The sequence below is a fragment of the Chiloscyllium punctatum genome, chromosome 1 (assembly GCF_047496795.1).
Source record: "Chiloscyllium punctatum isolate Juve2018m chromosome 1, sChiPun1.3, whole genome shotgun sequence".
In the NCBI taxonomy this organism is placed as follows: Eukaryota; Metazoa; Chordata; class Chondrichthyes; order Orectolobiformes; family Hemiscylliidae; genus Chiloscyllium; species Chiloscyllium punctatum.
The window spans coordinates 157478471-157495726 of record NC_092739.1 but is presented as its reverse complement, the minus strand read 5'-3'; the positions used below and the strand labels follow the sequence as shown (position 1 = coordinate 157495726).

At 43.7% G+C, this 17256-nt stretch overlaps 1 protein-coding gene across 2 annotated transcripts in view; it reads right to left on the bottom strand.

Moving 5' to 3' along the window:
- Window positions 1-17256, bottom strand: part of LOC140481344 (dedicator of cytokinesis protein 2-like) — a 1260160-nt gene that overhangs the window by 241410 nt on the left and 1001494 nt on the right. For both annotated transcript variants that reach the window (XM_072577382.1, XM_072577391.1), the window contains exon 34: window positions 7378-7463. In XM_072577382.1, the coding sequence (XP_072433483.1) occupies window positions 7378-7463 (86 nt within the window). The remainder of the gene's footprint in view (window positions 1-7377; window positions 7464-17256) is intronic.

Genomic DNA, 17256 nt, shown 5'->3' with positions numbered 1-17256 from the left:
CAAATTGAATTAGATTGGATTGGAAGTGGGGGATAGAGGACAAGCAAAATGGTACCACTGACAAGAGAGTTTACCTCAAAATTCGCTTGGATTTAGCAGGAATCTGCTAACATACTAGCTATACAAGAAAAGGGCAAGAACTGTAACTTCAAAGAAAGGTAGTGAAGGATGTTTAAACTTAGCTGGAGTAATTTTGGCATCGTGATGAATTAACATTAAGAAATTGTTTCTGTTTCTGAGGACCTCCAAAAATAGGTGCCGTCATCATACCGTAATTATTTAAAAAAACCCAAGAGGCAACTTAGCTAAAGCGTCTATCCCCAGAGACTGGTTGGATGGTGCAACCTAGAATCATACAGTCATAGAGATGTACAACATGGAAACAGACCCCTTGGTCCAACTCGTCTGTGCCGAACAGATGTCCTAACCTAATCTGGTCCCATTTGCCAGCACTTGGCCTATATCCCTCTGAACCTTTCCTGTTTATGTACAATTCCAAATGCCTTTGAAATGTTGTAAACCAGCCTCTGCTACCTCATCTAGCAGCTCATTCCACACACGCACTACCTTCTGCATGAAAAAGTTACCCCTTTTGACCCTTTTAAATATTTCCCTTCTTACCTCAAACCTACGTCCTCTGGTTTTGGACTCTCCTACCCTGGAGAAAAGATCTTTTCTATTTACCCTATCCATGTCCCTCATGATTTTATAAACCTTTTTCACATCACCCCTCAGCCTCCATTGCTCCAGGGAAAATAGCCCCATTCTATTCAGCCTCTCCATATATCTCAAACACTCCAACTCTGGCAACATCCTTGTAAATCTTTTATGAACTCTTGGTGCAACATAAAGTAAATGGGGTGCATAACATGGATGCAGTTAAAGGGAAGCTGCTTATGTGTTGGAGGGAGAAAGAAACAGAAGGATATAGAATACTACAGCATGGGAGCAGACCATTCTCCCATTGAGTCCATACTGACCCTTTAAAGAGCATCACATCCAGGCCCTTCCCTACTACCTCTCCTCTGCATTTCCCATGGTTAACTCACCTAGCCTGCACATCTCTGGACATGATGGGGAAATCTACCATGGCCAACCCACCGAACCTTCACATCTTTGGACTGTGGTAGGAAACTCACACAGACATAGGGGAAATATGCAAGGTCCACACGGACAGTCACTCGAAGTGGGAATTGAACCCGTGTCCCTGGTGCTGTGAGGTAGCAGTGCTAACCACTGAGCAACCATGCTGCCCCCAATAGACTGACACAGAAAGAGGAAGTAGAGTTGAAAGAGTCTCAAGGAGAAAACAGACACTGGCATAGAATGGTTCTAAACAAGCCAAGTCAACCTGCCTGGTTTAAAACATAAACAAAGCCTGGCTTTGTTTTAACTGTCAATCTGCATCAATGGGTATTTTCTCCATGACAACACTAGGTCCAATCACAGTCACTTGCCAACCAGTCAGAATTCTCCTCCCATGCAGTACAGATGTTAGTTTTCTTTTTGAATTGGTACTCTTGCAAATTGCCTGAAGAATGCCTCGACAAAATGTGTGTTTTTCAGTAATACACAATATGATGTGTTAAAGATGCTATAAAAATGCAAACTGTTGTTGAAGGTAGGGGAACATTGCTTAAGTAAGTAATTTGTGACTTCTGAGACTTTTTTGGGGGGTTGAGGAGGCGACAAGTGTTGCATTACGAACACAGCCAAATCCAAATGCATGTGATCCAAAAGGAGAATGGATTTAACATACAGATTGATCTTTTGCAAGGGGAGAACTTTTAGTCAGCACATTTTCAATTTGGGTTTAAAAGGAGTGACCGCGTCTGGTGTTTCAAATGATTGGGAAGGATTGATACAAACATATTATTGTCCCTGTTTGGGGAATGCAAAACTATAGCCTTAAACTGTAATGAAAGCATCAAAGAGTGGAATCAGAGAACTTGTTTTTAAACACAAAAAACTAGCAGGAAATCTGGAGCTGACTGAGATCGACAGATTTTTGTTCGATAAGTGTATAGAGGGATTTGGAGCTAAACCAAGTAAATAAAACTGAGGCCCAGCTCAGCTATTATATAACTGAATGACTGTCTAGCTTAAGGGGCTAAATAGCCCAACTCATGTCCCAGTGTAAAGTCTACCTCCATCAAGCTGTTCAGTAACAAAAGGATCTCCAATGTGATAAGAAAACATTATCAAGCCAAGCACTATCAGGCTTGCCGCAATGATATAAAATTACACTGAAGGTTAATTTCCTTTGAAAATTGAAAAAGAATCCTCTTCATAACAGCAAAACTACTTCATTAAAAATCTTCACTCCAGTGGAAACGTTTTAATCATTATTTATATATGCCTGTCAAAATAGCATTAATAAGGGGACAGAAACAATGACAGGACTGCATTCTTAATAGCAGTGACATTCCATCTCATACAGACTGGGGATTTATGTATCCAACAAGCAGATAGTGGAGCAATTTCCAACCAGATCTTTTAACAGAAAGACTTCCATTTGTTTACCACCTCTCATGGCCTCTGGATATTCAAAAGTGCTTTCCTGCCAATGAGAATGAAGGAAAATGTCCTGTCACAAAATGGCAGCACCATAACGCCAGATGATCTGTTTCTTGTGATACTGAGTACAGGATAAATATTGGGTCAGAATATTTCCCTCCCTAAGGGCATTGTGGGTCTACCTACAGCACATAGCCAGCAGTGGTTCAAGAAGACAGCTCACTACCACCTTCTCGAGGGGCAATGAATGATGGGCAATACACGCTAGCCCAGCCACTGACATTCAAGTCACATGAGTGAGAATATGCGAAGGCAGGAGAGAGAGTGGCGTTTTTCGGATTGGAGGCTTGTTACCAACGGTGGTCCACAGGGATCAGTGCTGGGTCCACTTTGCTCTGTCATTGACATAAATTATTTCGATCAGAATATGAAAAGCATGGTTAGTAAGTTTGTGGATGACATTAAAATTGATGATGTAGTGGACAGTGAAGAAGGATATCTAAGATTACAAAGAGATCTTGATCAATTGGGTCACTGGACTGAGGAGTGGCAGATGGAGTTTAATTTGGATAAAGATGAGGTATTGCATTTTGGTAAAACATACAAGGACAGGACTTCCTCAATAAAGGTAGGGTTTTGAGTAGTGTTGTGAAGCACAGAGACCAAGAGGTGCAGGCACAAAGTTCTTTGAAGTTTGCATCATATGCAGACAGGGTGATTAAGAAGGCATTTAGCACACTTGCCTTCATGGTTCAGACCTTTGAGGATAGGAGTTGGGACATCATGTTGAGGTTGTACAAGACATATGGTGAGGCCTTTTCCGGAGTAATGTGTATAGTTCTGGTTGCCCTGTTATGGGAAGGATTTTACTAAGCTGGAGAAGGTTCAGAAAAGATTTACGAAAATGCTGCCGGATGTGAGGGTTTGAGTTATAAGGAGAGGCTGGATAGGCTGGGACATTTTTCACTGCAGCATGGGAGGTTGAAAGTTATCTTCATAGAGGTTTATAAAATTGTGAAAGGTATAGTTCAGGTGCATGGCAGGTGTCTTTTCTCTCAGGTGGGGATTTCAAGACTAGGGGACATATTATTAAGGTGAGAGGGAACAGATTTAAAAGAGACATGAGGGGCAATCTTTTTTACCCAGAGAGTGGTTCGCATGTGGAATGAACTTCCAGAGGAAGTGTGGAAGTGGACCCAGTTACAATGTTTAAAAGACATTTGAATAAGTACATGAATAAAGATGGTTTGAGGGATATGGGCTATGTGTAAGCAAGTGGGATTAGTTTAGTTTGGGATTATGGTCAGCATGGACTGATTGGACCGAAGGATCTGTTTCCATTCTGCTTGACTCCATAACTATGATCATATGACTCATTCCCCCATCCCCAACTCCTTCGAGGTAAGTCTCAAGGGACCTTTAACATTCATCAGAGAGAATAGACATCTTTGATTTGCAGTCTGAAGGTGAAAGACCACATGTTCCAAAAGTGCAGAGCTCCCTCATTAATTCGCTGGAATCTCAGCCCTGGAATTTTGGGCTCTAGTGTGGAGTGGGACTTGCATATGCAACCTCCATACTCAAAGAATCCCCTCTGAGGGATGTTTACATAGAAACATAGAAGATAGGAGCAGGAGGAGGCCATTTGGCCTTTTGAGCCTGCTCTGCCATTCATCATGATCATGGCTGATTGTCCAACTCAATAGCCTAATCCTGCTTTCTCCCCATAACCTTTGATTCCCATTCACCCCAAGTGCTATATCTATCCATCACTTGAATATATTATGTTTTGGCACCAACTACTTCCTGCAGTAATGAATTCCTCAGGTTCACCCACTCTTTGGGTAAAGAATTATTTTAAAAATTAGATTCCCTCCAGTGTGGAAACAGGCCCTTCGGCCCAACAAGTCCACACAGATCCTCCGAAGAGTAACCCACTCAGACCCCTATATTTACTCTGACTAACGCACTTAATACTCCGGACAATTTAGCAAGGTCAATTCACCTGACCAGTACATCTTTGGTTTGTGCAAGGAAACCCACATTGACACAAGGAGAATATACAAACTCCACATAGACAATCACCTGAGGCAGGAGTTGACCTGGGTCCCGAGCATTGTGAGGCAGCAGTGTTCACCACTGAGCCACCATGCTGCCCCAGAGATGTCTTCTCATCTCTATCCTAAATGACCCAGCCAGAATCCTCAGAATGTGATGCAGTTTCTGGACACACCCACCATCGGGAACATTCTGCATCTACCCTGTCTAGTCCTGTTAGAATTTTATAAGTCTTTATGATATCCCTCCTCATTCGGCTGAACTGCATAATTTGACGCTAGCATCATGGCTCTGAATGTCAATGGCGCAGCGCCATGAAGAGGCTGAGGGGGATGGGCAGCAAGAGCAGAGGAGGATGCACTTCCCAGCATGCCCCTTGATCAGGCAGCCTATTGCTGAGGAATATCCCCCACCTTCTGCAAGCCCATGAGCAACCTCGCAGGTGAGTCTGCTTCTTGTACTCACCACATGACCTGCCCTCATCCACTGCTGGATTAAGACAGCGGTGGCATGAGATTCTGATGGGAATCAAAATGACCACAAAAAAAAGTTGATCGACAGCATCAGCTACCCTGTCCACCCACTTCCCGCTTTGGAGTTTAATCGGGATGGAGGCAGGAGGTGGGTGTGGTGTCCTCATTCACCAGCCTGTCGCCTTATGACATGCCTGCCCGCCACAAAATGCATGAATGGTGGGAGGTGGGGGGGTGGAGGTAACAAGCAACTGTCATTATAGCGACTGGATATTTGGGTCAGGCTAACTTTCGAAAGCAAGAATAGAAATCGCTAGAGAAACCCAGTAGGTTCGGCAGCATCCGCAGAGAGACAAAGCAGCGTTAACGTTTCGGGTCTTTCCCTCAGAGCTTCAGGCTATTTTTCAGTGGCCCTGTGAGGCTGGCTTATGCAGACACCTAGTTCATGCTCATGCCAAAAGCTCTCCATGGGAGATATTGAGAAGAATAGGCCTCTGCAATTCAGGCTGTTCGAGGATGGAAGCAGCCCATAGGCAACGACTTATGTGAGAAAGCTATTTGAAAAAAGATCAAGTGCAATCTTAGAGTTGGCTTGAGGATCAATCTTTGATTGACCCAGCCTGACCCTCAAGCCCCCTCTACACAGGCCTAGACGAGCAATGCTGCTTTCCCATCATCCATCCTTACCAAATTGGTAAACCATTCACAGGAACTATAGACCAGTGAGCCTGACATCGGTGATGAGCAAGTTGTTGGAGGGAATCCTGAGGGACAGGATTTACATGTATTTGGAAAGGCAAGGACTGATTAGGGATGGTCAACATGGCTTTGTGTGTGGGAAATTGTATCTCACAAACTTGATTGAGTTTTTTGAAGAAGTAACAAAGAGGATTGATGAGGGCAGAGCATTAGATGTGATCTATAAGGACTTCAGTAAGGTGTTCAGCAAGGTTCCCCATGGGAGACTGGTTAGCAAGGTTAGATCTCATGGAATACAGGGAGAACTGGCCATTTGGATATAGAACTGGCTCAAAGGTAGAAGACAGACGGTGGTGGTGGAGAGTTGTTTTTCAGACTGGAGGCCTGTGACCAGTGGAGTGCCACAAGGATCGGTGCTGGGCCCTCTACTTTTCATCATTTACATAAATGATTTGGATGCGAGCTTAAAAGGTACAGTTCGTAAGTTTGCGGATGACACCAAAATTGAAGGTGTAGTGGACAGCGAAGAGGGTTACCTCAGATTACTACAGGATTTGAACCAGATGGGCCAATGGGCTGAGAAGTGGCAGATGGAGTTTAATTCAGATAAATGCAAGGTGCTACATTTTGGGAAAGCAAATCTTAGCAGGACTTATACTCTTGATGGTAAGGTCCTAGGGAGTGTTGTTCAACAAAGAGACCTTGGAGTGCAGGTTCATAATTCCTTGAAAGTGGAGTCACAGGTAGATAGGATAGTGAAGAAGGTGTTTGGTATGCTTTCCTTTTTTGGACAGACTATTGAGCACAGGAGTTGGGAGGTCATGTTGCAGCTGTACAGGACATTGGTTAGGCCACTGTTGGAATATTGCGTGCAATTCTGGTTTCCTTCCTATCAGAAAGATGTTGTGAAACTTGAAAGGGTTCAGAAAATATTTACAAGGATGTTGCCAGGGTTGGAGGATTTGATCTATGGGGAGAGGCTGAACAGGCTGGGGCTGTTTTCCCTGGAGCGTCAAAGGCTGAGGAGTGACCTTATAGAGGTTCACAAAATTATGAGCGGCATAGATAGGGTAAATAGGCAAAGTCTTTTCCCTGGAGTCAGGGAGTCCAGAACTAGAGGGCATAGGTTTAGGGTGAGAGGGGAAAGATATAAAAGAGACCTACAGGGCAACCTTTTCACACAGAGGGTGGTATTTGTATGTCAGAGGAAGTGGTGGAGGCTAGTACAATTGCAACATTTAAGAGGCATATGGATGGATATATGAATAGGAAGGGTTTAGAATGATATGGGCCGTGTGCTGGCAGGTGGGACTAGATTGGGTTGGGACATCTGGTCGGCATGGACGGGTTGGACCAAAGGGTCTGATTCTCTGCTGTACATCTCTATGACTCTATAACTGTCTATGACACAGATGAGGACTGGTGGGCAGCTCTATGAAATAATGCTAAGTAGGCCTGAGGCTTCACACTGACCTAATGGCCCCAGCTGGGGGCTAGCCCACCCAAACATGGACCCCAGTTCCAGCCTTGTAAGTTAACCGAAACAAATTCCTTCCCTTGTTTGTGCCCATCTTGCACATCCACAATGTCATTAAAACAGAGGCAAAAGTTCTTACGCCAATGAACTCACATATCTTTAAAGAGATCCTTGTATTCCTCATCTCCTCGACCGCCTTCCACTTCATGGTCCAGGTTTTTGATAATTTCATCTTCAAACTAAAATTCAGAAAGTAAAGATAAGATCAGGGTTAATACCAATTCATCAACAATAGTTTTATACCTTCTCGGTCAGCATTGTTAACTGTTGCACATCAAATAGCCACATATTGGTAGGGTCTTCTTCCATGCTATGTAGTCAGTAAGTTGGTACTATCATCCATGGTTCAATGGGTAGATCTCTCAGCTCTGAGTAAAAAGATGCTGAGTTCAACTCCCATTCCAGAGACATGAGTACCAGTTCTCGATTGTCAAACCTCATTTCCCCACATGCGTAGCACAGCGTGAGGGACTGGAACTGAATGGAATTTAGAAGAGTGAGGGGGGATCTTACAAAAAACATATAAATTTATGATAGGAATAGATAAGATAGAAGTGGAGAGGTTGTTTCCACTGGATGGTGAAACGAGAACTAGGGGACATATCCTCCAAATAACAGGGAGCAGTTTTAGGACTGAATTGAGGAGGAACTTCTTCATCCAAAAAGTTGCGAATCTGTGGAATTCCCTGCCCAGCAAAGCAGTTGAAGCTACCTTGTTGAATATTTTTAAGCAAAAGATAGACTGATTTTTGGGCAGTGAAGGAATTAAGGGTTATGGTGAGCGGGTGGGTAAGGAGAGCTAAGTCCACAAAGAGATCAGCCATGAACTTATTGAATGGCAGAGCGGGCTCGAGGGGCCAGATGGCCTACTCCTGCTCCTGGTTCTTATGTTCTTATGAATATTGCACTGTTGCAGACATTACATTTCGGATGATTATTCAAACAGAGGCACTCTCTGGTAAACGCAAGAAAATCCCGCAGTATTAATAGGAGGAATGTTTTCTCGGGTTTTTTGACCAACATCCCTCAATCAACATGACAGAGGTGGAGATTATCTGGTCTTTATCACATTGCTGTGTGCAGGACTATGTTTTGGAGAAATCAACTGCTGCATTCTTACCTTCAAGTGTGATTACGTTGGAAAGTACTTTCACCTAACCAAAACACTTTGGCACAACCTGCGATCATCCCAGGTCCTGAGAGACTAAATTATTTCCTTCAGTCCTGTTTTCCACTTCATAATTGCTACCACTGCTCTAGTTCTCCCCCCGCCCTTCCACCTCATTCCCTTTCACCACCTTCATTTCCTCAGTCTCCTGCTTGATGCTGGGTAGAGATTATAGTGGGAGGAGCCCAAGGTAACAGCTTTATTTGTTCCACAGTTAAACAGAGATTTGCGCGAGTTTGTAATGAACAAATCCATTGCCTGCATGGGGATCAACCCTCTTCCAAAATGGAGCCTGGTCATCAAGGCAAAATTGCCAACTTGCCCTGTTGCCCCCAGTATAGGATATACCAATCTCACAAAATTCTGAGGGCTTCTAACAGATCAGATGTTTGGAAGATATTTCCACTAGTGACAGAATCTTAAAGTAGGGGACATAGTTACAGAATAAGGGAACACTCGTAACACTGAGATATGGAAGAATTTGCCTTCTCAGCATAGTGAGAATTGGCTACCCCAGATACTAGATCAGTCAAAGTATTTCAATAATAGGTAGGTAAAATTGTGAAATATCTGGGAGTTGTGAGGAACTGACGTGAAAGTGGAGTTGAGCCCTGGGGCATATCAGCCATCTTATGGAGTAGGAGAGCAGGCTTTGGAGGCCGAATGGCCTACTGCCTTATGTTCAATGTGAGTGGACAAGGAAGCCACTGGAAATGAACCCTGATCATTCCAATCTCTGGCTGGGAAATCTTAGCAGCCATACTTTATATTCATGTCATGCTTTCAAGGGAATTCACTTAATCTCTGTAGGACTGACAAGGTGATAGCTCCCCCCCACTTCACAGCATCAGAGGGGAGTTGTCCCAAAGTTCGCTGCAGTTATCTGCTGGTCTCCAAGAGACTTCATCAACCGAGGGCCCTTTCCAACCCAAGATAATTAGGGCATGTAAAAACACACGGGTTCCAGAAATTATATTTGCAAATGTAAATCAATAATGAGCGAGGCCAATTAACATTTAAATTAAGCAGCCATGAGCTCCTTCAGACGTGCCTGTGATATTTATTCCTGTAATTGGTCACCTAAATGGTACTAAGACATGAAGACTTTTGCAGATCTACCCAGATGCAGCTGAGGTAATAGCTGTAATTTCTCTTAATAGGCCTGCTAATTAAATCCTTTAGTGCTTGTCAGTCTTCCTGTAGTGTTTGATTTCTCTGTTTTCCCATGAATACACACAAGGTATGATTTGCTAAATTAAGGGCTTGTCAGGGTTATATCTAAGCTAAAGCAGCAGACAATTAGCAACTTTGAGGGATGATGCAGAGGATTTAAAAGATTGTCATTTCACCTCTTGACACAACTGTGATTAAAAACTGTCAGCTCGAGGAAATAAATATACATACATTGCCATCTCTCATTGTGTCTTGGTCTTGAGTGCAGTTTTGGCACAAGGTATTTTCACCATTTGAAACTTCACAATTTATGTATTGCATAATCTCTGGGCATTGCTCGTAAAACCACCATTTATTGCCTAATCCCAATTTCTTGAAGAAATGGTGGTTTAGTGGCCTTCTTGAACTGCTTCAGTCCTTGTGGTGTAGAGACACCCCCTTCTGTTAGAAAACAGGAGCAAGACTAGGCCATTCAGCCCTTTGAACCTGCTCCACAATTCAGTATGATCATGGTTGTTCATTCAACTCAGTATCCTGTTCACACTTTCTCTCCATACCCTTTGATCCCTTTAGCCTGAAGGACTACATCTAACGCCTCATTGAAAACATTCACCATGTTTTGGCCTCAACTGCTTCCTGTCCTGCAGAATTCCACGGGATTATCAGTCTCTGGGTGAAGATATTTCTCCTCAACTCAGTCCTAAATGGACTACCCCATATCCTGAGACTGGGACCCCAGTCCAGGACTTCTCGATCATCAGGAGGTTCCTTCCTGTGTTTACCCTGTCTAAGATATATGTTACTGAAGATAATCACTGTTAACTTACATCTGGAAGTTGACTCCTTTGACCATGTACGGAACAAGGCAGCTAAGACATCCAGAGTTGAGAAACCCAATGATACCCAGGCAGTGCCTGGAACTGTCCACAACACGTTCCATCACTTTGTTGATGATTGAAAGAAGGGGTGGAGGATAATGATTGGTGGTATGTAACTGGCAACTGTGGTTTTATTGTTGATTAGATTAGATTTGATTTCCTACAGTTTGAAAACATGCCCTTTGGCCCAACAAGTCCAAACCAACCCTCCAAAAAATAACCCACCCAGACCCATTCTCCTACCCTATATTTGCCCCGGACTAATGCACCCAACCTAGGCATCCCTGAACACTATGGGCACTTTAGCGTGGCCAATTCACCTGACCTGCACATCTTTGGATTGTGAGAGGAAACCAGAGCACCCGGAGGAATCCTGTGCAGACACAGGGAGAATGTGCAACTCAGACAGTCGCCTGAGGTGGGAATTGAACCTGGGGTCCTTAGCACTGTGAGGCAGCTGTGCTAACCATTGAGCCACTGAATTTGTCTTGCTATGTCATCATCCCTGATTTTTCACGGTTGGAATGAGCTACAGGAAGGATGGTGTGAAACCTGAAAGTGTGCAGAAAAGCTTTACAAGGACGTTTCCAGGGTTGGAGGATTTCAGATTTAGGAAGAGGATGAACAGGCTGAGGCTGTTTTCCCTGGAGTGTCGGAAGCTAAGGGGTGACCTTGTAGAGGTTTATAAAATCATGAGGAGCACCGACAGGGCAAATAGACAAGGTCTTTTCCCCAGGGTAAGGGAGTCCAAACCTAGAAGCCATTGTTTAAGGTGAGAGGGGAAAGACATAAAAGGGACTTAAGGGTTAACATTTTTGTACAGAGGAGGATGCGTCTATGGAGTGAGCTGCCAGAGGAAGTGGTGGAGGCTGATACAACAGTTAAAAGGCATCTGGATGGGTATACGAATAGGAAGGGTTGAGGGGAATATGGGGCAAATGGAATGAGGTTAATTTAGGATATCTGATCCTAAATAGACAAGCTGAAATGAAGGGTTTGTTTCCATGCTGTACATCTCTATGACTTTACGGGCTGCATTTCATTCTCTACGAAGGATGTTGTGAAACTTGAAAAGGGTTCAGAAAAGATTTACAAGGATGTTACCACAACTGGAGGATTTGAGATTCAGAGAGAGTTTGAATAGGCTGGGGCTGTGTTCTCTGGAGTGTCGGAGGCTGAGGGGTGACCTTATAGAGGTTTATAAAATCATGAGGAGCATGGATAGGGTAAATAGACAGTCTTTTCCCTAGGGTGGGGGATCCAGAACTGGGGGGCATAAGTTTAGGATGAGAGGGGCTTAAACGGCAACTTTTTCACGCAGTGGGTGGTTCATGTATGGAATGAGCTGCCAGAGGAAGTGGTGGAAGCTAGTACAATTACAGCATGAAAAGGTACCTAGATGGATATACGAATAGGAAGGGTTTAGAGGGATATGGGCCAATTGCTGGCAAATGGGACTAGATTAGGCTAGGATATCTGGTCAGCATGGACGAGTTTAACTGAAGGGTCTGTTTCCAGTCTCAATGGCTCTATGACTCCATGACCTGAAAGTGTGCTTCAACTCCCAGTTGTGGGTGGTGCTTGGGTGGGCCTTCCACTTCTGCTCGGGTGGCCGTGTGGAGTTTGCACATTCTCCCAGCACCTGCGTGGGCTTCCTCCAGGTGCTCCGGTTTCCTCCCACAGTTCAAAGGTATGTAGATCAGGTTGATTGGCCATTCTACATTTCCCCTTAGTGTCCAGGGATACAAGTCAGGTGGGTTATCCATGGTAAAAATGCCATGCTGGGTTATGGGGATGGGTCAATTGGGGGCGGGGGGGCAATTCTTATCAGAGGTTTGGTGCAGACATGATGGGTTAAATGGCCCCTTTTTGCACTATAGAGATTCTATGATTTTCTGGTACTTGCACAGTGGCTTAAGAGAACACGTGTTCCTTATTATTCCTTATTAGAATTCCTTATTATAGATTGTCTTTGAGACTAGTTGAAGAACGTGAGGAAGGAGCTATGAACAGATCCCATACAACACCTCTTGGCTCAACATGATTACATTGGGAGCCTGGAGACCTTAAAGAAAACTAGTTAATGATTTAATACTCCAGTTCAAACCTTTCATCATTGCCACAGATTCCTGCTCAAACAATATTAAGGGAAGACAAACGCACTTAAGAAAAATGAAAGAATACAAATTTATTTTTTTAACAATGACAATTTCTGCATAGGTCATAGTTTTAGGCTATGAGCTAGCAGGTTTAAAGGGGATCAAACCCACTTCTCTCCCACTTCTCTCAAAGAGTCGTGAATGTGTAGAATTGTCGACCTTAGAATCCGGTGGTTATGGGAATTTTGAGGAAATTTGAGTAAAGAAGATGGGCAGATTTTCAATTTATTATGAGATTTGGAGAGGCGCAGAAAAGTGGAGTTGAGATTGAGCTGAGATCGGGCAGGATCATATTAAATGGGGGAGCAGGCCTGAGGGGCTGAATTGCCTACTCCGTGTTGTTTCTTTATGTTCTTATAGAACACAATCCTTGTATGGAAAGTTTGAGATGTCTGTGCGCAATGTAGGACTCAGCATTGACAAGTATAAAATAAAATCAGATGGTGTGAGCGAATCACAGAATTGGTACGGTATAGAAGGAGGCCATTCAGCCCATCATGCCTGCACCCAGTTCTATTCCCTTGTACAAATCTTCTGCTATTTCCCCAGAGCCTGCAGACCGTTGCTATCCAAATAATCATCCAAAGCTCTCTTGAACTCCTCTTGAACCTGTGTCCGCCATAGAGTCGTAGAATCCTAAAAGTTGTACAGCACAGGAAAATACCCTACAGTCCAACTTGTCTAGGCCAACCAGACACCCTAGACTAATTTAGTCCCATTTGCCAGCACTTGGCCCATTCCCCTCTAAACCTTTCCTATCCATGTAACCATTCCTTTTAAATGTTGTAATTGTACCAGCCTCTACCACTTCCTCTGGCAGCTCATGCCATACACGCACCACCCTCTGTGTGAAAAAGGTGTCCCTTTGGACCCTTTTAAATCTTTCCCCTCTCACCTTGAACCCCATTTCCAGGCAGTAGATTCCAGACCCGAATGACTCACTGTGTGAATCAGCTTTTTTCTCACATCAACCTCACTTCGTTTTCACATTTCTTTAAATCTACGCCCTCTCACTCTTTTTTATTTTATGAGCAGGAACAGCTTCTTCCCTGATGCAGCCCACTCGCAATTTTGAAACCTTGATCAAATCTCCTCTCAGCTGCCTTCTCTCAAAGGGGAACAGCGCCTGCTTCTTTAATCTATCCTCATCACGGAAGTTTCTCATTCCTTTAACAGTTCTTGTAAATTCGTTCTGTACTTTCTCCCATTTGCTTCCATCCTGGTGCTTGGTACTCTGGCTGAGGTCTAACCAGAGTCTTGTACAAATTCAACATCACCTTCCTACTCCTGTGCTCTATAGCCGCACATGGAGCAAAAAACTCAACAGGTCTCACAGCACCTGTGGAGAATGAAACAGAGTCAAAATTTTGAGACTATGGTCCTTCTCCAGAGTTTGTGTGTAATTTGCAACTTGTTATTTGTAAAGGGCTACGAAAGTTATTAATTTGCTGGGAACTGTAAAATAGCAACTTTACACTTCGCCCCTCATCAGATGTGGTTTGTTTAGAACATGTTGCTATCATATTACAGAGATTCCTGTCGCTGCAGAATCACCACCAATCACACTGGCCAATAGGCATGAACTATCAGGTGGGATAGCACATTTCATAGAATCCCCACAGTATGGGCACAGGCCATTCAGCCCATCAGGTCCACACCAACCCTCCAAACAGCATCACACCCAAACCCACACCCTATAACCCTGCATTCCCCATGGCTAATTCACTTAACTTGCACTTCTTTGGACTGTGGGAGGAAACCAGAGCACCTGGAAGAGATTCATGCAGACATAAGGAGAAGGTACGTAGTCCACACGGTCATCCAGAAACTGAGATTGAACCTGGGCCCCTAGCACTGTGAGGCAACAGCGCTAACCACTAAGCCACCATGTCGCCCACTTTATGTACAGTAGGTTTCTGTGCTGTATGACTCTATAACAGCAATGGACTTCCACATCAGGATGGTATTTGAATGAAGGTGCAGTTTCAGGTTCACTTCAATCATCCTGGGACCAGTGTCCTGCCAAATCATTTAACTCGGGTTGTAGAGAGAGCTTTAAACTAATTAGAGGGTGAAGGTTTGGGAGAGGGGAAATGATGAATTACAAAGCAAGAGGATATGGCAACTTTAGTCTTCCTGCGGATTGGAATAGTCAGATTTGCAGCGATGGGTGCAAGGAAGAATTTAATTGTATCTAGGACAGTTTCCTTGAACAATAAGCTGGGGATCTAACCAAGGATCAAATCCCTAGGAGTATTGAGACGCAGAGAGGTCTGGGTGTGCAGGTCCACAGATCACTGAAGGTGGTAGTGCAGGTAGATAAGGAAGTGAAAAAGGCATATGGTATGTATGCCTTCATTGGAAAGTAGTCATGATTTGGAGATGCCGGTGTTGGACTGGGGTGTACAAAGTTAAAAATCACACAACACCAGGTTATAGTCCAACAGGTTTAATTGGAAGCACACTAGCTTTCGGAGATGAAGGAGCGTCGCTCCGAAAGCTAGTGTGCTTCCAATTAAACCTGCTGGACTATAACCTGGTATTGTGTGATTTTAACTTCATTGGAAAGGGCATTGAGTATAACAATAGGCAAGTTATGCTACAGCTTTATAAAACTTTAGTAAGGCTATACTTGAAATATCGTGTACAGTTCTGATCACCACACTACTTGAAGGATGTGGATGCTTTGGACAGAGTACAAAAAGGTTTACCAGGATGTTGCCTGGTGTGGGGGTTTTAGTTATGAAGAAAGGTTGGATAGACTGGGTTTGTTTTCACTGGAATGCAGGAGGTTGAGGGGTGATCTGATAGAAGTTTCTAAGATTGTGAATAGCATGGATAGAGTGAAAAGTACGAGGCTTTTGCCCGGGGGGGGGGGGGGGGGGGGGGGGTCAATTACTAGGGGACACAGGCTCAAAACGAGGAGAGGTGGGTGTTTTTAAAAGAGATGTGCGAGGCAATGTTTTCACACAAAGGGTGGTGGGTGCCTGGAACATGCTACCAGAAGAGGTGGTGGAAGCAGACACAATAGCAGCATCCTTGGTGACTACATAAATAGGAAGGGAATAGAGGGATATAGATCCTGTAAGTGAAGGTAGTTTTAGTGCTGAAGGGCAAAATATGTCGGTGTGGGCTTGGAGGGTTGGAGGGTCTGTTCCTTTGCTGTATTGTTCTTTGGTGATGTCTAAGCAGACTGGTTGAATAAATGATTTCAGAATAAAAGACCCCCTAGGAAACAGTAACCTTAACACTTTATAATTTAGCATTCAGTTTGAGAGGGAGAAACACAGAAATAACTGTGCTAATCTTAAATTAGGGCAATTCCAAAGTAATGGAGGCTGAGCTAGTAGGAAATAGCAGATATTTATGGAACTAGCTCACAGCAAAGTTATTTCCCAATGAAAATGCTGGATTCTTGGAAGGGGGCAACCAGGCAAGTTAGGAGTAGCATCAAATTAAAAGAAAAAATTATGCAATGTGGTAAAGATCAATGACACACCATAGGATGTGAAAAAAGACAAACATAAACAAAAATAATGTGGAAGAAGATAAACTTTGAGGGTAAACTTGCAAATAATATCAAGCTGGACAGAAAGAGCTTCTTTGCCTCCAGAAAACAAGGTTGAGGAAATATTAATGGGGAACCAGGAAATGGCAGTCCCTGGGGTGTTGGAGGCTGAGGGAGTGACCTTATGAATGTTTATAAAATCATGAGGGACATGGAAAGGTTAAATAAAGAAGGTCTTTTCCCTGCATTGGGGGAGTCCAGAACTAGAGGGCACAGGTTTAGAATGAGATGGGAAGGATTTAAAAGGGACCTTAAGGGAATTTTTTTCAAGTAGAATGTGGTGCGTGTATGGAATGAGCTGCCAGAGGAAATGGTGGAGGCTGGTACAATGACAACATTTAAAAGGCATCTGGATGGGTACATGAATTGGGATGCCATCCGTAATCTTAGAAACTTCTATGAGGGCACCCCTCAACCTCCTGCGTTCCAGTGAAAACAAACCCAGTCTATCCAACCTTTCTTCCGAGCTAAAATCCCCCATACCAGGCAATATCCTGGTAAACCTTTTCTGTACTCTCTCCAAAGCATCCACATCCTTTTGGTAGAGTGGTGACCAGAACTGTGCTTTGTATGTGGGTTGAATGGACAGAGTGTATTGAATCTGTATTGAATCAATTACATGGATCTGAATTTCATGTTTCTATATTTCTTCTGATATCATGGAGTATTAAGCTTTGTACTGTATTCTTACCATATCCTTTTTTTTGCTGGATTTATATCACATTCCTTTTGTGATAAGATGTGGTGTTCCATTGATTGCGTCTATTTTACTGCTGCATCCACTTGATATGCTGTTTTTAATGTATTGTTTGCCTGAAGCTCCAAATCCTTTTGGTATGCAAACATCACCCTGCTTTCCCTCGGGGAAACAGCAGTGCATTTGCATTTGTACTGAAAATGCTTTAAAGGAAATGGACTTGAAGTCTGAAACAAAAACAGAAATTTGCTCGGAAAACCCGGCAGGTCTGGCAGCATCGGTGGAGGCAAAGCAGAGTCCAGTGACCCTCCTTCAGAACTCACTGGACC